The 23,275-nt window shown below is 34.3% G+C and overlaps 3 protein-coding genes across 6 annotated transcripts in view; 2 read left to right on the top strand and 1 right to left on the bottom strand.

Moving 5' to 3' along the window:
* LOC119837959 (ABC transporter G family member 23) overlaps window positions 1–8,178 on the top strand; it is a 78,920-nt gene extending 70,742 nt beyond the window's left edge. For both annotated transcript variants that reach the window (XM_038363754.1, XM_038363755.1), the window contains 8 exons: window positions 2,229–2,404; window positions 2,923–2,982; window positions 3,270–3,425; window positions 4,401–4,635; window positions 5,007–5,131; window positions 5,578–5,702; window positions 6,109–6,353; window positions 6,996–8,178. In XM_038363754.1, the coding sequence (XP_038219682.1) occupies window positions 2,229–2,404; window positions 2,923–2,982; window positions 3,270–3,425; window positions 4,401–4,635; window positions 5,007–5,131; window positions 5,578–5,702; window positions 6,109–6,353; window positions 6,996–7,318 (1,445 nt within the window). In that variant the 3' untranslated portion in view covers window positions 7,319–8,178. The remainder of the gene's footprint in view (window positions 1–2,228; window positions 2,405–2,922; window positions 2,983–3,269; window positions 3,426–4,400; window positions 4,636–5,006; window positions 5,132–5,577; window positions 5,703–6,108; window positions 6,354–6,995) is intronic.
* A 185-nt stretch (window positions 8,179–8,363) lies between these two features.
* LOC119837839 (nucleolar protein 12) lies at window positions 8,364–14,004 on the bottom strand. Its single transcript, XM_038363616.1, has 7 exons — window positions 12,900–14,004; window positions 12,236–12,446; window positions 11,805–11,934; window positions 10,412–10,625; window positions 9,580–10,010; window positions 8,875–8,979; window positions 8,364–8,492 (listed from the first exon to the last, which is right to left on the bottom strand). The coding sequence occupies exons 1-7, from the start codon at window positions 13,882–13,884 to the stop codon at window positions 8,430–8,432; spliced, it is 2,139 nt and encodes a 712-aa protein (XP_038219544.1). The 5' UTR covers window positions 13,885–14,004; the 3' UTR covers window positions 8,364–8,429.
* A 422-nt stretch (window positions 14,005–14,426) lies between these two features.
* Window positions 14,427–23,275, top strand: part of LOC119837759 (proteoglycan 4) — a 25,162-nt gene continuing 16,313 nt past the window's right edge. For all 3 annotated transcript variants that reach the window (XM_038363500.1, XM_038363502.1, XM_038363503.1), the window contains exon 1: window positions 14,427–14,604. The gene's annotated coding sequence lies outside the window, so the exon portion shown is untranslated. The remainder of the gene's footprint in view (window positions 14,605–23,275) is intronic.

Consider the following 23,275-nt stretch of genomic DNA (forward strand, 5'->3'; position numbering starts at 1 on the left):
AGACGTTGATCTCGTTGTTCATTATTTTCATTTGCTACACGTTGGGCCGCACGCTCTCGTGAAACATCTAAATCATAAAACCTTTCTGCTCGTGCAATGTCAGTCAAATTTTGCAAGCATCTTACTTTAGCAGCACGTGTGAGACGAGCGACGTTTAGATCAGTTTGATGACGATGCTCTTCTAGGTGTTCTTGAGACGAGTTACGACTTCGTGAAGTTAGATTATTTATGAGCGTTTTTTTTCCAAGATCGTTTAGGCATTTTTAAATGAACACGTGCATCAAGAAGACATAAAACAATATTATCAATTAGTCTAACGTCAAAGCAAAGACTCGTTAGCTTCGTTACTTAACAACGCCATCTACTGGAACTTTAATTATTCGCCAAAAAATAGTATTAGTATTACTATTCGCCAATAGATGTCAGGAAAAAAAATATTGTATTAGTATTATCAGAATTGCTCGTTTAAAGATATAGTTTTTTTCCAAGATCGTTTAGGCATTTTTAAGTGAACACGTGTATCAAGAAGACACAAAACAATATAAACAATTAGTCTAACGTCAAAGCAAACACTCATTAGCTTCGTTACTTAACAATGCCATCTGCTGGAACTTTAATTATTCGCCAAAAAATAGTATTAGTATTACTATTCGCCAATAGATGTCAGAAAGAAAAATTGTATTAGTAATATTATTCACCAATAGATGTCAGGAGAAAAAAAAACACGAATAAAACACGAATATGACATTTTCTAAAAAAAAATCCTAGCTAGATCGATTTATCGCCCCCGAAACCCCCTATATACTAAATTTCATGAAAATCGTTGGAGCCGATTCCGAGATTCCAATTATATATATATACAAGAATTGCTCGTTTAAAGGTATAAGATATATATATATTACATTTAATATTATTTATATACTCTGCATAAGGGCAAGTAAAACATTGAGGTGATTTATTATTTAAGCGTGTTTTTATTCCTAAGAATTCGGAATGTTGTTCCGTAAACTAATTTGTCCTGACAATAAGGAACGAAAATTTTTTTTTTAATTTCATAATGTGTTTTTTTTTTATTATAATACCTACTAGCTTGCTCACCTAAGAAAGTTGCACCAACCACGTGGAAGTTGCTAGCTGCTGCCTAATTCCATTCAACAATTTTTTTATTTATTGGCAACTGCCGACTAAACAAAGGAACTATCTGATTCTGTCACATCGACTCACAGACTTTCTATATATTATGTAATGCGATTTTAAAATATCAGATTTTCAGCATTTTTTTTTCTTCTATGCAACATTATCCTGGCAATAACAAACACAAAAAAAAATATCTAATTTAATGCGGCCGTTAGGAAGTTTTACGCGAACATAAATTTCGATTTTTATTTATATATAATCATAGACAAATTTACCACTAGCCAGTACTTAAATCCGAATCAATTCAATTATATAGACATCTAAATATGTCGTCACAGTAATTTTACTCCAAGATCATCTCGCAACCTTGTAATGAACACGCGATCTTAGAAACATTACTCATTGTTATGATAACTCACCTTCCTGTTATAAGGGACGTCCATTTCAATGAACTCTTTAATTGCTGAATTATTGATAATTCAATAAAAATAAATAACAATGGATACTTAAGTGTACCCGGATTTAATATGAAGCTAATGCGACATCTGTTATCTCTAAGAATTCATAGAATTCAAATTGATTGCCAGATATTTATAGATGGATTAATTGATCGTTAAATTTTACTGGCTCAATCTGTTATCGTTTTCCCTATCACAAATGGGACCAAATAGCACAGGAAAAATAAAACTTTATTGTTCCTTACAACCAAATATAAGTAAAATAAATTTTCTGTGTTATGACGATTCAAGCGCTTCAAAAAGAGTCGTTTTAAATTATTAAGTACTGTCTACCAGCTGCGTAATCAGAAGATTAGATAGATATTTCCAGTGTGTTCCCCGCATAGACCTCGTTCCTGTGGGATTTCTAGAGCAAAAACTATCCTATGTCCTTTCTCATGTCTCAAACTATCTCTTTACTAAATTACATCCAAACCGATCTAGTAATATCTGAGATTAGCCGTTCAAGCAAACAAATCTAAAGAGTTTCTACTCTTCAGCATATATAGATTATTTCCTCCAAAAATATTCCTTATTATTACTTTTTACTTTATTCTGTTCGATAATTATAAAATATAATTCTTCTGTTTCCAGGTCAAGGTAATCAAGTGGTAGAGCTGAACGTGTCCGGCGGAGCCCTAGGGCTCAACAAGATGTCAAAACGCGAAGAGGCGCCCTACGCGAATGAAGATGGCCAGGTTATCGGCCTGAACTTCCACCAGAGCAAGGAGGTTCTGATTGTGGATAATGGTGTCGGCTCTAATGGAGATGTAAGTTCATACTATCATTATATTATTTACTAACTTTACCGACGAACCCGCGGGTTAAAGCAAGTATTTCATAGCTCATGTGTTAATGTAATACCTATATCCCTGCCAAGTATCATCAAATTCCGTTCGGTGGTTTTCGCGTGAAAAAGGAATTAACCTATTCTCACAAATTTTTCCTTTGAAATATTAGTAGGATGTGCTAATATTGTTAGTAAGGCATATGCGCTTTCCCTTTTATAAGTTTATAGGATACATAGTTTTATAGGAAGTAGGCCTCAAACCTGAAGGCCAGACTTAAAATCATCGCTGTTGCACTCTCACGAGGCAAACAGGGTACCTAAATCTGGACCTTTTGCCACAACATTTCTTGTTATTATCATTAACATCTTATTCTGTTATAGGTTAAGTTGATTTAAAATTGTATATGCCTAAATATTCTGTGTCTCAATAAATCTGTTCTTTCTTTCTTTCTTTTGTTCTAGAAATATATCTAATGTATGTATTTTATATATTTGCAGCTCCCGGGTAAGATGTCGGAGGTGGCGTCAGAGTGCACGGATTGCAGCGGTCGGTTTAATGTGAGTAATTTGATTAAAATGGCTTATATCTGTGAGAATTACAAATTCAGCCTTAACCTTCTCGCTTACATTATCATAAACGTCGTTCTTATTACTAATTATTCATTATTTAGGATCGCCAGGATTCAATAATTTCCTTACGTAGTACTCCGTATAAGATCAAGTGAGACGATTCAGTTGATTCTATCATTAAATCGCATTTACATTCTCTAACTACAATAATATGTTCTGTTTTCATCTACAATAAAGCGTTAAACAATAAATGATACTAGCAAAACATTTAACAGTTCACATCGCGCGGCAAGATAAAAGCTCTCATCCAGAAGAACTTCCTGCGGATGTGGCGGAACATTGGTGTGATGCTCTTCATATTCGCTCTGCCAGTCATGCAGGTGATACTCTTCTGTCTCGCCATCGGCAGAGACCCGAGTGGATTGAAACTGGTGAGGCTGTTTTTTTATATTTATTATTAGCTGGAGCCTTTGCTTCCCTTGTGTAGTATCTGTGGAAGCTATGTGCGAATCTATAATCTATTTATGTTCCAATTAGTTTTTGCCCGCGGCTTCGCACGCGTTAATTCGAAGTAGTTTAATAGATGTTATTATATATATGTCACCGTTAGATTGTAAAGATCGTTAGATTACAATCTATCTAGCGAGATTGTAAACTATCGATAGATTGTGAACCGTATCTTTATGATTGCAATTTGACTCATTATTCTTCGCTATATTGTAATCTATCGATGGGAAGCGGTCAAATTGTGAACCGGCTCTGATTGGTTGAACCTTCTACTTAAAGAAAAAATCTCTATCTACTTAAAGAAACCCCCAACGAAATCCGTTGCGTAGTTTTAAAGATTTAAGCATACATAGGCACACAGGGACAGAGAAAGCGACTTTGTTTTATACTATGTAGTGAAGTTCATACAGATCTGATCAGCTGTTTTACCTGAAAGGAACACAAACATATATACTTTCGTGCAAACTTTGCCTTTATGATATTAGTAGGATTATTGCTTTTCTTTTTTTTTTGTACTAGTAAATCAATGACATCAGAGTGTATTTTCATCTGTTTTTGTGGTGCAAATAAAGTTTCTTATAGTAAAACAGTAAATAATGTTATTTTGTCTAGTGTTTGTGTGTTTTTATTTATTGATTCACATTTTTATACTCATTCACCTCGCTATTCACATTATTGTAATAAACAACAAACTCAAACTCAAATATTCATTTATTCAATTAGACGTATTATAGCACTTTTGAATCGTCATAGCATAGTTTTAACATTTACCACCGGTTCGGAAAGCAGTTTCTACAAAGAAGAGCCGCTATACTTTTATAAATTAACTTCTTTCTTATAAATTAACCACTAAGATTTCTAAAGCGCATCTTAATCAAATATACCCATATTACTTCCAGGCGATAGTGAATCACGATGTCAACGTCTTCGACGGTTACTGCCCCTACAACTCGTCTTGCTCAATGAAGAACCTCTCCTGCCGGTATCTGGACCACCTGAAGAACGGCTCCATCATCAAGAACTATTACGCGCAATTGGAGGACGCTAAGCACGCCGTGCGGGAGGGGGAGGCCTGGGGTGTGATTTACTTCAATGAGAATTACACGGACTCGCTGGTTGCAAGATTGGCGTTAGGTAAATATCATTAGCACTAATCTTATACATATACCTTATAAATTATTATGTACGAGTAACTATTTATCTCTTAAATTTTATGATATTTACGGAGTTTTTTCTGTGAAATGGGCCTTATGCAAGGTTCCTTCGTTTTTTATATGTTCTAGAATCTAGATGAACCTATACTCAATAGAAATTACCACCGCCCAGTAATATTTCCATAAGCAGAGCCGCTACAAATGTGTTGCCTGCTGATTTTATATTAAATAACCAAACGATATATAACGCTTTCCTTTCCTTCTTCTTGTCCTTGGTCTTCCCGATCTCCACAGAAACGGATTCTGACAATGTCCAGTGATAATTAATATATAACTTCGTTACGCTTACAGGTGACACAGCTGACAACGAGACGATAATGTCATCAGAGATAGAAGTGTGGCTCGACATGTCCAACCAGCAGATCGGTCTCATGCTCAGTCGAGATATACAGTTCTCGTACCGGGATTTCGCTAAGGTTAGCTCATTCGACTTGACGTAAAGGGCATTTATTTGTATCAGTTTGTAAGATATTAGAGATGTACTATACCAGTATAGCAGTATCCAATATCCTTTATATAGAAATGTCGGAGAATCTCTACACTTATCTATTTTGAGACTGTCTTTACTTGTATGTTTGTTTGTTACCTTTAGATTCGATTATGACCCACTTAAACGGACAGATTTAATTCAGACTTTGTACACTTATCAAGTATTGTTGTATATACATAATTTATTGAGTTTATCTTATTATCCTTATTAGAATCCAGGATTAAATAATTGCCTTACGTATACTCTGTACAAGCCAGACAATTTAGCGGATTCTATCATTAAAGCGTGTCTCAATCGTTCGCTGTGACTAAAATTCGATCAAGCAACTCTTATTTTAAGTATTATAACAAACTTTATATTATGTTTTTCCAGGGCTTGCTATCCACGTGCAACTACAATCCGAAAGTGGGAGACATCCCCATTGACTTTAAGGACCCAATCTACGGAGATAATAACCCTTCCTTCACTGACTTCGTCGCGCCTGGTGTTATTCTTACGTAAGATATGTTGTCTAGTTGTTTTTGAAAATAATTATTTATTATGTGGATTTACTTATTGAAAGCTTTGGGATTAGGATGCGTTGCGTTAAGTGAATGTGATGAATATTTTCTACTAGCCCACGGCGTCTCGCGTGGTGACCCCGTCAAAAGTAGCCTATGTGCTAATCCAGATTATATTAAATAACAATATCTGTATATTCGTTAAATATTATGTTTAATACATAATATAAACTAACGAATATTAATCTATATTTCAGGTTTTAAAACCTTGTCTGTTTATTGTGGCTGACGCTATATTTATATAAATAGGTATTACATCAACTAAGTATTTCCTGAATGCGACCAAACAAGAAAGGCCTTCTAGAACTCAACCAATCAATCAACCAATAATCAATTATTTCAGGATCGTATTCTTCTTAGCCGTAGCGCTAACCTCCTCAGCACTGATAGTAGAACGAACCGAGGGCCTGCTCGACCGCTCGTGGGTCGCGGGCGTGTCACCCGGCGAGATCCTGTTCTCGCACGTGGTGACCCAGTTCGTGGTCATGTGCGGTCAGACGGCGCTCGTGCTCATCTTCATGATACTCGTGTTTGGGGTCAAGAGCAATGGGAATATAGCGTACGTGGTCATGCTGACGCTGTTGCAAGGTTTGTGAGAGTTTTTGTTATATTTTTGAGATGTGTGACCTGGTGTAGATTAATTTTAGAGATATTTCGGTATTAATCATTGAATAAACTAGATTTGTTTTTAGAATGAGTTAATAAAATACAGATAATTTCATACAATAAAGCAATAACCTTCCCGTGGTACGTAGCGCTTCATCTTAGACTACGTCTACGCTTAACAGTACGCAAGACTGTAGCCAAGCAGTTCTCTATTACATATAACCAAAAAAGTCATGTTTCGGCAATGGTTTCTTTAAATGCAAAGGAGCGTCCTTTAGCGTTTTATTATAAAAATGGCAGTCAATTTTAATAATCAATCAACTAGGAATGGGAAGTTTCATAACCTTTTTGTGTAACAAAGAACAGTTCATTGTACTTTGCCTGGATCTTATTAGCTCTATACGCGTTATTCCTTAAGTAAAATTATTAATTCATTTAACATGACTTGAAATAAATTCCATAGTAAGTCCTATCCATGTTTTGATCGCATGGTACATACAACATTAGTTGTCCTATTTAATCTATGACCAGCTGCCATAGATTAAACAGTACAGCTGATGCATGCTGCCAATGAAGTGTTAGTCAGTAAGCTAGAGCACATGCAAATAACGAATGCGGGGGCAGGTCTGTGCGGCATGTGCTTCGGGTTCGTGATCTCGGCGGCGTGCGAGCTGGAGCGCAACGCCATCCAGCTGGCGCTGGGCTCGTTCTACCCGACGCTGCTGCTGAGCGGCGTGATCTGGCCCATCGAGGGCATGCCGTGGGCGCTGCGCTGCGTGTCGCTGTGCCTGCCGCTCACGCTGGCCACGTCGGCGCTGCGCTCCGTGCTGACGCGCGGTTGGCCGCTCTCCGACCCGGCGGTCTACATGGGCTTCGTGGCCACGCTGTCGTGGATCGCGCTCTTCCTCGTCGTCACGCTCACCATACTCAGGTTCAAGCGCGGCTGAGAGGCGCGAGAACCTTATTTATTGCGCGTTCGCCCGTGAAGTCTTGTATTTCTGTAGTCTGTAGCCACCCGAAAGTTATCTGGAGATGTGATTGTGACGCGCTTTTAATGTCGGTGTTGCCGTGTATGTGTACTTGAAATTTATGTAGATTTTAGGTCGCGCCGTGCGCCCGCCCGCCGGGCGTCGGATAGCGGAATTGACTGTTAGTCGACGTGTAAATAGTAGAATATTTATTAAGGTTGTAGGGATGTTAGCGATAATGATTTGTCCGGCGCTTTTACGGTGTTTTTATTTTTCTTTTATTCTCCGGTAGAGGACTTTTGATGCGTCTTTTACGATACCTGATGAAGTTACCAGATAGATTTAGATGGTGCCATAGTGGTGATTTTTGAACGAACAACGATTCGAACGTATTTCGACAAAATTTTTATGTAATCGTCGATTATAACCTAAAATTTTGAAATTTACGCGCCATCTTCAATCGAACTATGTTCCATAGATAATAATAAACGTTAGACCGACGTATGTCAATGGTATAAAATATTATAATATGAGTAGGATTTTAATTTGTACAGTAAGTAAAATAGTATAAGTATTCTATAGACTAAGGTTGTATTTAGATAACGGCAATACATATCTTGTTAATTGGATTTGCGTATATATCTTCTGATGTAATATTTTATATTTTTTTAATAAAATATATAGTTAAATTCGGTTTTATAAGAAGGGCAATACTTAAATGAATATAATTCAATAGGAGCTAGATTATTTTTAGAATAGAAGTGTCAGACTGTGATTATTTTTGCTAACATTGACATTTTTGTAATGACAATTATACAATAATACTGTACCAAATACGATGTGATGTTTTATTTTTTTTCAATTTCACTCCTTGCAGTCCTCTTTTTAAGATAAGTAGATTTTTCTGATATTATAAATCGCAAACTTATGAATGCGAAATTATTTATTTAATTTATTTCTTTTTTTGTTTATTTCATTTATATAATAGAATAATAAGATATTGGATTTAAATAAAAGATAAATATTTATATAACAAGTTTATTTCCAAAAATAACTTATGCACATTTATTATAAATGTGAACGAGAATCACTATTTCGTTAGAATTTCACTTAAAGCTTTCTTTTTCTTCTGTCCTTTGTTAAACTTTTGCTTCTGAAAAAGATAAAAACAATAATAATTAATGTCGCAAAAAAACTATACTTTCAAATTGTCAGCAAAAGACCAAATTAAAAATAAATAGGACCATGTATAGGACACCAGCTTTCAAATAATAAAAGAATCATAAAAATACGTTTACCCAGTAACAGGTAAACACAAAAAATACAGTCGAATCTATTTTTGTACAAAATTTTGAATGGGTTTTGTATTTTAGCGTATAAACCGTGTTCTACCTTAAATCGCTTAGTAGCGATAAGGCCGCCTTTTTGGCTCTATTTTATGTTTTTGTTTTTCATTTGTTTTTCCTTTTTATATATATATATATATTTTTTTTTTAATTGGTGTTAAATAAAGTGTATTATTATTATTATTCTACCTTTTTCTTTTCGCTAGTTAAGCCGACGAATTCTCTCCTTGGTTTCTTCTCTCTGTTCGGCTGGTTGATCCTACCCATCTTGTTGGGAGGGCCCTCACCTCCCTCCTGAAAAAAAAAATAAGTTATAGCTAGCTATATAATTATGTTATAACTAGCGGTCCGCCCCGGTTTAGCCCGTGGTGCATATATAGCCTTTAGCCTTCCTCAATAAATAGGCTATCTAACACTGAAAGAATTTTTCAAATCGGACCATAAGTTCCTGATATTAGCGCGTTCAAACAGACAAACAAACTCTTCAGCTTCATAATATTAGTAAAGACTTTAACAAAAAACATATTGTCAGAACTAGACCAAATTTACATAGGACCATAAGTTTGGATTCGGCTTTCAAATAAAAAAAAAAGAATCGTCAATAATTCAATTCATTCAATCAACAATGCTATAAATTCAATAAAACAAGTAGCTTAAAATTTGGAAAATTTTGTCAAATAATCTAGCCCGCAGCTTCGCACGCGTTCAAGTCGGAGTAGTTTAAGAGATGTCATTATACATATAAACCTTCCTTTTGAATCACTGTATCTAATAAAAAAAAAACTCCGTCAAAATACGTTGCATAATTTGACTGATTTAAGCATACATAGGGACAGAGAAAGCGACTTTGCTTTATACTATGTAGTGATTGATTCACATCATAGAAATACACACCTGAAATTTCCTCTTATTCATGATGCGTCTGAACGCTCCGGTCTCTTCCCCACCGCTCGCATTGTTGTCAAACTGTCGAGGATTCGACATATCACCATAATTACCGCGCGGATTCGACCAATTTCCACGCCCGTTGGGTCCGTTTCCACGCCCGTTGGGTCCGTTTCCGCGCCCGTTCGGTCCGTTACCACGCATATTGGGCCCATTTCCACGCCCAACTGGTCCATTTCCGCGCCCATTAGGACCATTTCCGCGCATATTAGGCCCATTTTGTCCTTTTCCACGATCATTGAACCCTTTCTTGCCACTATTCGGGTTTTGCGTGCATCGCTTGACCCTCATTATCCTGTTTTTTATAGTCAGATCTTCTTCTGTCAATGCCAGCGCGAGTTCAACGCCATCTTTGGACGCGAAGTTTACATAACCGAAACCTGTTACATGAATGTTTATAATTACATTCTAAAGTTCTAAACACTAATTATAATAAAAAAACTGCTCAATAATTGAGAACAACGAGTGAGAGAAATAGAATTTCGATTAGTGATAAAATTTGCAAGTAATTTATCAATAAGTTATCATCATCTATTACCATCAAGTTAAAGCGGTTCAGAAAAAAACCCACAACAAATAACTAAAAATTTTTTTTTATATTAATTACAAAATTGATATAATTTGGAAAAATTACACTGTTTAGACATTTTAATTTATTACATCTTTTAATTGAAATTATAAAAATTACATCTAGCGAGCAAAATTCAAACTTATTATGAAGGCTACTAGATCAGAAATTCATCCTAAACAATTGAACCTTCTGCCCCACCACAACACCCACCTTTCCCCGCATTAGTCTTCCTGTCCCTCACAATCCTGACCGACTCGATCTCCCCGCAACCTTGGAACTTCGCCCTTAGCGCTTCGTCCTCTAGGGCAAAGGGAATGTTGCCGACAAACACCGAGCACTTGGGGTCGTGCGCTGAGCCGCTGGTGTCACTCCTGGATACTCGCAAATGGTGCTCGTTCATCAATGTGTTGTTAGCTGATAGTGCCTGCGGTAAGGAGGTACTGGTTTAAGTCCTGTTACATTTACTTATCTGGATAGGAAAAAAGTGAAGTCCCGTGTCCCCTAAGTGGGGTATGGGGCAGATGATATACTCGTACGTCTGTTTCACTGATCGATTTTCTTTATGGACAACTAGGTGATCAGCCTTCTGTGTCCTGTCAGACTAAGACATTTATATTTTTTGTGCGTCCCGACGGGAACCGAACCCAAAACCTCTCGGTTCTACGCTCACGCGTTAACCACTGGACCAAGGAGGTGGTGAAATTTGAATAGAAAGGCTAAACGTTTTTTTTATGTAACTGTAAGTAATTAAGCTCATGGTTCACCTGATGGCAAGTGATCACCACCAACCATGAACAATGCAGAGGTAGAGCTGCACCAAATGCAATGCCCACTCTCTCTAAGAGATGAAGGAAGGATTGACGAGGGGAATAAAGAAATAGGCTGGGAACGAAAAGGAAAATAATACAAAATGGAAAAATATGTAGATAACATTAACAAACATTGAAGAAATCTTATAATTTTGATTTGAAAAAAATACACTTTATTGGGCCACATTATCAATTATGAGTGATCCAATTATTATATTCTAACAGTATACTACAAAAAGTATTGATAAAGAGAGTCAACATTGGATAGAGTATTTATTTTATGATTTACTAGCGGTCTGCCCTGTCTTCGTCCGTGGTATATATATGTGGTATATAGCTGATAGCCTTCCTCAATGAGTGGGCTATCCAACACTGAAAGAATTTTTCAAATCAGACCAGTAGTTTCTGAGATTAGTGTGTTCAAACAAACAAACTCTTCAGCTTTATAATATTAGTATAGATACTACTTAATGCATATTTTGACTGTATCTTACACTTTATAGTAAAAAAAAATAAAAAAAGGATTGTGCCCAGAATTAACAGAATATAAATTGATCAAGGTGATACTAGGGCTCAAATTTTCAATGATTGGTTATAATTTATTAGTCTTATATCATTTTTTAATACTTACCTTTCAAAATGGGTTTTAATTTCCCTTGTGTTTTACACTTTACACTTATCATTTTCAGTATTATTGTGTTATTTATTTGATTGACAAGTTTCAACCAACAATTGTATAATCACCACTTAGTATAGCTAAACAGGAAACTTTTCCTAGTATAATAATATGTTACCTGATCAACTGAATCGGCATGTTTGTACTTTATATACACATTAACGGTGGTCCTTTCTGGATGCAACTCATTTTTTATCACAGCTAGTTTGGGCGTCACGGTTGCGTCTTTCACTGGTACTGTACGAATTCTGAAAATAAATAATAAAATAATTGAAAAAAACGAGGCATTTTCTCTTTTTTACAGTTTGACTGTATTTTTGGTGTTTATTAGTCCAGTACTTCAGACTGAGTGAACTGATTTTTAGGACTCTTTTTTTCTTTCAAAGCTGGTCAGTGTGTAAATGAAAAAAATGTGTGTACATGAGCCTGTGTGTGCATATGTAGATGAATGTTTCAGTGTGTATGAAAAAATATGTTATTTTCAGTATTGTTAAACAGATTCTCATACAATACTCGTGTGACAATAAAGAAAACTAAGGACCAGCTCACCTAACAGTTTCAATGTCACCATATTTACTGAACAGCTTCTTCACCTCCTTCTTACACTTCTTGCTGAATGGCACATTGCCAACAAACAGTGTCCTTTTGATTTCATCCTCTGTGACTGCATGTTTTTCTTTAGGTTCATCAGATTTTGCCTTCTGATTTTCTTTTTTATTTGTTGTGGCGTCTTCTTCTTCATCTGAGCTTTCTTCCGGAGCTGTTATCGTTAACAATAGATATAATTTGTATTGCATTTAAAAGATGTTGAAATGCCAAATATGTGTATGGTAAAAAATTCTGTTACCTACACTAATATTATAAAAATAAAGAATTTGTTTTTTTGTTTGTTTGTAATGGATAAAGTCAAAAACTACTAGACCGATTTTAATTCTTTCACCATTAGAAAGCTGCAACTTCGCTGAGTGACATAGGCTATATATATACCACAGTTGAAGCCAGGGCGAACTGCTAGTATATTACACATGTAAAAATAACTGTCTATCTGTCTCTCCTTCATGCCTAAACCACTGATCAATGAATCTTTTTCTTTGATTGCTCAGACAAAAAGCAAGCAAATAATAATTCTAGAAATTGAAAAACCATTAAATATTTTAAATTAAAACTTGTCTATCTGGTCTATGTGAAAAAAAACTTTTAAAAGTTATCTCACCAACTTCAAGGGCTTCCTTATTTTCATCCTCAGACTGTATATCATCGTCAGATTCATGTTCGGAATCAGTCTCTTGGCTTGTTATTGCATTTGGATTTACTTTCACTTCCTCTTCTTGATTTGTATCTGCTTGATTGTTTTTTTTCGATTTCTTCTTGGATTTCAATTTCTTTGCGCCTGTGTCATTATTTTCAGTGTCCGGTTTGTTAACTTCCGATGTAATTGATTCTTGTTCTTCATGATTGTTATTTAGTTTCTTCTTTTTGTTTTTGTTTTTCTTCTTCTTTTTAGAAGTGGTGTTGTCAGAGTTTTTTTCAATTTCATCAGCCTTGTCACTGTTTTCAGTCACTTTCAGATTCTCTTTATCTTCTTCAATCGTTTCCTCATGTGTTGATTTAGATCGCTTTCTTTTCATTGGAGACTTTTTATTTGAATCTTCTTGATTTATACTATCACTTACATTTTCTGCATCTTGTTTAGAATCGACTGTGGGTTCAGTTTGGATAGATTTGCGCTTTTTCTTCTTTAGTGTATTTCCATCGGTTTGTTGTACGTTATCAACTTTAATCTCTTCAGATTCCTTTGCCGGTGTGACAGATTCTTTTAATTTATTATGTTTATTTTTCGGTGACATAGCCTTAGTCATATTTACCGTCTGGGTATCTTCTGTCTCTAATTGTTCGTTTAAATGCTTTTTAACTTTGTCTACAACTGGGCTGGTCAAACTATTGTTGCTTTCATTCAATGTGGTGTCAACGTCTGGATTTTGAAAGATTCTTTTCGGCGATTTCTTAACAATAGCTTTCTTTTTCTGAACAGATGGTGACAGGAAAATAGATCTATCGTCTACAAGTTCACTCTTCGGAGTAACGTTAGGAGATTGTGGATGTTTCGTTGGTGTAAGAGCCCTTTTCACTATTTTAGGACGACTTGGCGTCACGTTTCCTGATATTAATGCTGCAACACTTCCAACCACGTAATCCATGGTAGGAATTCAATATCAATGAATGCGAATTCTTTCTTTTTTACATTTCAGTTCTCACACGTTCTTTGAAAGTCAAAATCCCACATGGTATGTTATTTTTAAATCTTCGTGACTTCTGACAATGACAGTTTTGGTCAGATGTTGTCAACAACCAAAATGGTAATTTTTTTATTTGCAGAGTATTTAACTACAATACATTATAAGCCACTGTTTCAATTATCTATAAAATATCGTGAATTAAACTACTATTTCCTACGCTTTATTTCAAACATAAATAATTGTATAAAATATGGAAGCACTCGTTTTTAGTTGCCATATTAAGCAAAAGTTCCCAAAGCTTAAGACAAAATTATTAATTTAAACATTCATATTATCAAGTGTCCTTTTAAAATTATTTTCAAGTCAAAGTGTTTTCTTATTATCGTTGTTCGTCGTATTATCTTATATCTTGAACTTTGATCAATTGAATTTAGTAAATAAAGCATAGCTTCTCGTTTAAAGAATTTCTTATTTACTATAACTAGGTACGGATAATTTAAAGTACAACACGGCAACACTACAAACAAATTTCAATTTTTGTATCGCGCTGTCGGTGAAGTGATGAATAGCAACGACGCTTTCACGTTAAACTTATTATTTGTTTGAAATTGTGTACTTTTCAGTGTAAACAAGTTCAGTGTGTTTAGAAAGTGTTTTAAACTTCGAAGAAGCGCAAATATCGTAAGTTTTTTTATTCTTTCACTCTTTATCCCAATCGCGCCATGATACGCCGCCCGCCATTCTTATATCTTGTTTTGCTTGAAGATTATCCTATTTGAACATTTAGCCTACTTACTAATCATTAAAATTATGTTATCACAACGTAAATGAAACCTTTTATAAATAACTTATTTAATTATGTGTTTATATTGTAAGGTTATATCACGCATCATTTATTTGTCGCCCTTCTCGTAACTATTTATTTAAACATTTACAACAAATTTATAGACAGACAGAATTACTATCCAAAGTATTAAACGATATCCAAAATCAATACAGCTTATAAACTAAGCTAGTTATATAAAATTGCTAATGAAATTTAAATTTTATTTAATAAAGCGCGCAAAAAACAAGGAAGTAATCTTGTCTTGCGATTTTATGACTATGACCTCGAGGACGGATTTCAGAGTATCTATTAATCTATTCCCGCGTTTTAGACTAATAGTAGGTTCGTGAGCAAAGAAAATTATTAATATTTATTTGCTAAATATTTACACAAGTTGAAAATTTTTGAAAAATAAAAATATAGCAAACACATGAACATAAAAAATATGATTGATGGAATAATGTCAGTACATAAATAATTTAAAGCTATTGAATAGCCTTGCTATATCTTTACACACTAATTACAGGAGACCCTTCAAAATTAAGTGAAGCGTAACAATCACTGAGGCATAATTAATGTGATGAACCACACATCCTGTATTTTCTATGTAATATAAAGCTTAATTTGCCTTATTCTATAGATTTATATAACCATATCATTTGTGTACTGCTACCCACTGGTATCTTTGAGATTCTCATATTATGTGCATGAAAAATTGGTCAAGCGAAAGTTGGACTGGCGAAACTAAGGGTTCCGAAACAATAAGCTTAGGAGCAAAAATGGTGGTCATCCATCAAATTTGTGACCATGCCATATATAGCAGCATCAGACACTTTCAACTGTATCACGGTTCATGAGATACAGTTGGACAGGCATGCAGATAGAGAGACAGAAAGTGTTTGTTATACTATCCCATTTTACATTGGGTATGAAAGCCCATTATTTAGCCAAGCAATATTATGATGATTTTTGTATGATGAAGGATGAGGAAGGATCAACATTCCTCCATAATATGATAATTTAAATTACATACATTTTCATAATTTGTTATACAGAAAACATGCACTATTTATGATTCATGCGAGTTTCCACTCAATTGATGTTTTCACATTTATGCTAAATAAGGTATTCGCAACTCATACATAATTTTACCTCGTTGTCCTAGGTAAATCTTTAGGTTCTTAGGTCAACTGCGCTTAAATACTATTTGTTATGCAAATATAGTCTTTTCACTTAGACTTGTGAATGCTAAATATGGCAAAATGCTAATGTTAGTATTTGTGAATTGAAATAGGTGTTTGACCAAGGTAGGTATTTGTTTTTGCATGTATCATCTATTCATTGTAACATTTTGTTTGCCTTTTATTCAATTTGATTTAATTAGCTCGTAACCCTAACAGAGTCTATGCCTTTGACAAAAGTTTATGCCTTTTCCTCGTAAGAATGTAAGAAAGAATAATTAATAATATTCTATACTAATAATATACGATGAAGTGCTATTTAATCTCAGGAATTACTTGTCCAAATTCAATAATTCTTTCACAGTTAGATAGCTATAGGATATTTATTTACCCTATGCAAAGCCAAGGCATATTGTGAGTTATATAAATGTAATTTAAATTATTTACATTCAAAGGGAGGGCATAATTTATCTTTGTTTTAATCTAGTATTCTTGAGTAAATGTTGTCTTAGCCAAATTGCCATTTATTTGAGCCATCACTTACAGGTTATGATTTGAAGATGGAATTTTACATATATCCTATAAATACATATGGAGGCAGGGCTATTAAGAAGATTTAATCTTAGTCATAAGATCATACAAGTTTATATGAATAAAATCATATAAACATACACATTTAACATTCCTATATAACCATCCTCCGATAATGTAACCTTGACTTAATATCACTATATTATATATGCCAATAATCTTATCTAGAACGTGTTTGACCTTGTGTCTTCAAAGTAAGAGGTATAGGTGGATTAAGTCAAAACAACCGGCCTGCACTAATAACCTGTATTTTAGATAATTGTTAATAATTTGCATATAAATGAAATGAAGCGTCTGTAATGTGGCAATAATCAATGTTTAGTCAGTTTTTCACATTCAAGCTATGTATAATGGAGAATTATGAGTATTAATTAAATTTTTAATTAAAAGTTGAAAAGTACTGCATCAATTGTCATGTCATATGATGAGAGATTTTTTTTTTTCAAAATGGTATTCATCTTTTGCGTATTTGTTACTAGTATTTCGCCCGCAACTTCACCTGCGTTCTCAAACGAAATTCATTTCATTTATAATATTAGTATGGATAAACTATACAATATGCAGTCATATTTATCTACTTAAACAAATTTTCAAATGATGTACATTTTAAGGCACAACAACACAACCTATATATTTCAATACAATGGCTACATTGTGACGTGTTTCTTTGTTCACATGCAAAACTAGGCAATGTGAAAATACAGCCGATTTTGTCTGGCTTCCACTTAACCGTTGATATCATGTTAAAGGAAAAAAAAATATTTTTTGACACTTGAAAGCTGGCGTGTGTCATATTATTGCATAGTATTAGTTGCTTTTGAACTCGAAAGCTTCATTTTTATGCCTTCTTAATTGTATACGCGTGGTTTCGTTTCATTCATAATTTAGTTTTGTTAACCTTTGCTAATCATTATGAACACGATTTTATTAGCATTTTCATCTGTATGTTTGTATGTAATCAACTTCTTTAGACATTGTTTTTTTTTTTTGGATTGATGCTTTTAAAGTTTAAACTTGAATTATGCAGTCGAAAGTCAAAACATTTTGTGTGTGTGTCTCATTATACTTATTTTAAAGAATACTAAAAAAAAAATTAAAGTAGTAATTTCGGAGACATAATCAATTTGCTTGAGTACAATGCAATAAAATCATGAATAGGAAATACGTCATTATTGTAGGTACGATTTGTTTACACCAAATCGTTTTGTAGTTAAACAAATTATTGTATCAGTATTTATGAATTCACATCGTATTGCAGTATGATTCAATGAGTTTCCTGTCTAAATTACACAATTGAGAATTGGTGACTTATTTTCCTTTGAATGTTACTTCACGAGTATATTATGTCCTGTGTTAATATTACAGTAGTTTTATGGCGACATTTTTGCTGACGGTCGTTCTGTGTCTATCGTATTACATGTAACAAGTATCCGTCTACCAAATAGAGCACTTTTTTGCAATAAACCGGCCAGGTTTATGGCTATTTTGTCCGCGCTACACGTATTTTACTAGAGCTTCAATTTAGTATATGAATTTGAATTATAGTATTATTTAAAAAGAATCGGAACTGGTCAAGTAATATAAAATAAAAAGTCACGATGCAACGGTACATTTGAATATGAATAACTAATATATACTTAATTATGTAAATAACCTTGATTTTTTTTGTCTATCAATAGTTACTTGTACTATATACCTACCTACGCTCGTCGTCGGATCTGAACAGGTGGGTAGGTATGTCTTTCAAGGCTTCGAATTACCGATCTATTTTAAATTGGTATCTATATTAATATTTGTTGATGGTCAACCTACACGAATGTCTTTAATAAGTCTAGTTTTGTCTATGAACATATTAGGTTGTTTAATGATTAATATGGCTTCCAGTCTAGTCTAGATTATAAATTAAGACTAACGTTAGACTAGGCGAAACTTTAATGGCTTTTAAGTTAGAACTATGTACAAAGAAATGCAAATAAACTTGCTTCTTGTATTGCCAAAGTTTCTAACATAAACTTTTTTGTTTATATAAGATATTTGTTAGATTTTTATTTGACTCTATAAAATGCTCATAAATTAATTTTACGAGTCATTCTCTGACATGTGACTTAGTTTGTATTTACTTCGCTGGGCTGTTTTAACTTTGAAAAATAATCGGAGTTACCCGCAAAAAAATGTCATTTAATGGCAACAGATATCGGGCGTAAGCTAGTATTGATCAAATAGCAATTTCGTTACATAATTCATTTTATTTTGATACTAGCTTTCCGCCCGTGGCTTCGCCCGCGAAGAGATAGACTAGATGTACACAGGAACGAGATCAATTCTTTTAAACATCTGTTTCGCTCCGGTATAAAGTAGCTTATTACACACTCTATAGCCTCGCGAACTATCCCCAGACACAAAAATAGTAAGACGCGATGGAGACACAAACAAACAGACGCACTTTCCTTAACCCCTTCCCAATTTAAAGTTGGCAATACATTCGAAGAGGCGTAAGGTGCCTCTCTAAATGTTCATGCGCGGTGGTAGCGCTTACCATCAGGCGTCCCACCAGCTCCATTGCCGACTGTGACATAAAAAAAACCTTTCGCTTTTATAATATTAGTATGGATTTCACACGAGAGTATTCACGAGTACATAACGTGTAATTTACGCGCGGCAACAAGTGTATGAATAAATGGTATAATAATTTACATTGAGCACGTGGATCTTAAATTAGCATGGAGGTAATTGCATTATTATTAATGTTATGCAAGCGAGCAGTTCATCGACTCGTTGAATCATGGCGTGCGGACAAAGATAAAAGATTTCATCTCGAGGTCTACGTTGCATCGCCTCTTGAATACCTTGAATATTATGCTTCTATAGTAAAAGTACATACAGCTTAAGTTCTTACTATGGGCTAGACCAATATTGGGAGTGTGTTGTGTTTTGTTTACTTTTACGGGACATTATATTTAGATAGCTCCATACGTATACAGTAACAACAAAACGGGATGTGAGAAATAAATTCGCGAATACATAATTAAATGAGGTGTCGTTGCATAGGTCGATAAAAATAAAATAGAAGTGTCTGAATAAGTTTTTCGCTAAAATAAACAACACAGTTAACGAGACATACATATCTTAAGTCGTAAAAAATCTACCCAGCATCTTCTTCGTAAATCCACTAAGAACCAAATGTAATCTACGCGAGCTAAGCTACGGGCGGATAGCTAGATAAAAAATTATATATGCGTTTAATCTCAATTATATCTTAATATATGTAAATTACGGGTCACGTTGTTTGTCCGCGATGGACTCTTAAATTATTCTACTTTTTGCACACCATTTGCAGTTTGATCCAACTTAAAAGTTAGGATAGTTTATATTATTTCAATTACGATCAATGACCCGGGTGGAGTCGGGGTGTGCAGTTAGTAAGAACATAAAACTGAATTCGACTTCAATTCGAATTCGACTCGACTCGGCCGCCAATTGTATACAAAATGGTTATAAATAAAACCCTAAAAACATGTAAATCTTGAGTCGAATATAACATGAAAAGAGCTTTGAATTTTAATTTAAACGTCAAATATCAGCAAAAAACGAGATTTCGTTATCTTTTTTTAAATCGTCTGATCAACTTTTTTGCAATAAGCAAATTGTGCTCTTATGACCGATAGAAAACTAGTCGGTACTCCGTAGTCGGGCGATTTTTTATGTGCAAGTCTAGACTTCTATTGTGAGTACTATTTTATATTTTATGTTTCTATCGTTGCGACGATGACCAAAAAGCATAGTTTTCTGTTTATTTACAACTAGCTAATGCCCGCGGCTTCGCACGCGATATGTTCCGAGTAGTTTAATAGATGTTAATTATACATATAAACCTTACTTTTGAATCACTCTGTCGATTAAATAAAACCCATTAAAATCCATTCCGCATTTTTAAAGATTTAAGCGTACATACATACAGACGCGGGAAGCGACTGATTTTTGACTAGTGACTAGTGACTAGCGGTCCGCCCCGTCTTTGCCCATGGTATATATATATATCCTTTAGCACTCAGGGATCACGTACATATTGAGTGGTGAAAAATACCTATATGTGTAGAAAGTGAAGATATACACATGAGGCTTTTTACCTTGATAATTTAGAATGTTTTAAGTGTAGTTTACTTTGCGTTGAAAACGTTGCATTATATAAAATCTCTGTATACTTTAAAATGACTCCAATAACGATACCATTGCATTATTTTACAGTTTTAATGCTTACAGATGACACCATTTTTACAAAAAAAAACCCAATGTCGCCGGATTACATATTAGGTAGATTATTATATTTAAAAAGTTGCATTTACTAGGTTATGTAAAGACGTTGTCATCGTAAATGCGATCATATTACACGTTATTATAACAATACGATCGAATATCTAGGACGCAACTTATTTGCCTAGAGATAACAATTTGTAACTTGCCGCACCTAGATTCAGCTCGAATGATAAATTCGAATATGTTTTGGAATATTGAGATTTTGGATATATATTAGGTTAAGTAGTATCTATCGTCAGGTTAGGCAAAGTTATCGCACTAAAAGCGTCCTTATTTAAAGTGTATAGTATTGATTTTTCAGTGTTTGGGATTCCACATTTTGTAGTTATAAACGACTACAAGTAGATTTAAATAAAGCTTATTTTTTGTCTCTTTCTATATTTGTTGCAGGCATAAGCGATTTCAAAAACGGTTACCTTCTTCCGCATATGTTAAAGAATGAATTTGATTCACTTATTGTTTTTAAGGTTAACGAAAATGTGTATCTGTGAACAATTGAGAAGCGATTAAATTACGTTTAAAGTATTGTATGAATAAAATATCTCATTCACATTATACTACAATGCATTTTACGTAGACATTCTTCAATGTTTCTCGAATTTTCACTAAAAGCATGTGTATATATCTTCTTGTATACTCTATCTCTATATATATAAAAAAATCCCGTCTCGCAATGTTAGTTACCATACTCCTCCGAAAGAGCTAGACCGATTCTCATGAAATTTTGTCTGCATATCGGGTAGGTCTGAGAATAGGCACTCCTCCAAAAGAGCTAGATCGATTCTCATGAAATTTTGTGTGCATATCGGATATCATACCAACATCTATTTTTCATACACCTAAATGATAAAAGTAAGGCATGCCGAAAAGCGTATGCCGGGTCAGCTAGTACAGTGTAAATATACACGGTAAGTCGCGCGAACTAGCCCATAGAATCGTTCTCGAATAATACAAAGCGAGCAAGCGCATTTTATTTTTGTTCTGTCGTTTTACCACGTGGTGTTTGACGAAACGCAAATGCTTCGGACAGGTTCGATTTAGGTATCCCATTGACAGCGTTACGTTTGTCGGTTCACCTTTGCGAACGTTCACGGGCGGTGGTGATCGCTTACCATCAGTTGCCCGCTATGACATGAAAAAATGTTCACTGTGAGACGTAGACGGAAGAATCATTGTAAATTATTTATGTGTTTGTGTCCTGAATTTACATAAACCGCTGTAATTGTTTCTGTTAGGTAAATAAATAAATAAATTTAGTTTGGTATGGGTTTTTGATGGGCATTGATGGTTTGTTTACTCTGGTGATGATGGTATTTCTGAATTAAATTTTTAAATATAGCTGGAGCATAACCGGTGTAGTGTAGCGCTCTTAAATAGTGATGTATCATAGTGTAGTGTAGTGATGGATCATATCTTGTAGATAAGCATTTACTAGATACTTGTCATAATAATATGTGGCGTCTTACTGCACACTAGATAAACAAGTTTAATATGCACTTAACACTTGATCACTGAGACTAATTCTATATTAGGTTTGTCTACAACAGAACAACTCTCTCTCTCTCTAGCAAGAATCGAACTTCATGTAGATTATGCGTCTGTTTATCAAATAATTCTATTTGTATTATATAATTATTTTTCTATTCTACAAAAAAGGTCACCGCCGTGCCTGGGAACAACCATGTCAAGTTCTAAATGGGATTAAATGACAACAATCCACTATTAAACTAAACACGCCAATCGGTTGCCAAAAAAAAAAAAAACCAGTCGAATTGAGAACCTACTTTGTTTTCGGGACGTTGTTTGAAATTAGGTCCTACTTAAAAATTGTTCCAAATGAAATTACGGCGAATGTTGGCTTTGGAAGTTGAAAAAAAAATCTTAGATTTTAAAATGATATCTAGAAAGCTCTTAACACGTTCCGCATCTGTTCATAATGTTAATAGCTGCGGCCCTTCGAGCAAAGTGGCGCGTGAGTGGTTGCCGTGTGGTATATACGAAATTATTAAGCGGATAGGTGATTTTCCATGGGGCTCATTTTGTATCTTCTTGTCATATTTATTAATATTCTTATCTCTTGTTTCTGTGTATTTCATAGACATATGATGTTGAGATTTCGGTGAAAATCGCAAATGCATCGATTGAAGTGATAGTTATTCGACTTAAAACAAAATCAAAAATTTTTTTACTATTTTAACGATATAAATCTGTTATCTACACTATTTCGCTTGTATAATACATGGAAAAAAAGTATCTTCAACTTTTATTTTTCACAAACGCTTTCCGTTATTTAAATTCTCATAAATACAGGACAGACAAACCATTAAAGCACCATCATGTATAGCACTCGAGTACAAATGAGTACTTAGTGTGGCCATAAATACTGTTACACTTAATTATAAAAAAATATTACATTTGAATTTCGAATCTGTCATTTTTA

Source organism: Zerene cesonia, chromosome 29 (genome assembly GCF_012273895.1).
Source record: "Zerene cesonia ecotype Mississippi chromosome 29, Zerene_cesonia_1.1, whole genome shotgun sequence".
NCBI classification, from domain to species: Eukaryota; Metazoa; Arthropoda; class Insecta; order Lepidoptera; family Pieridae; genus Zerene; species Zerene cesonia.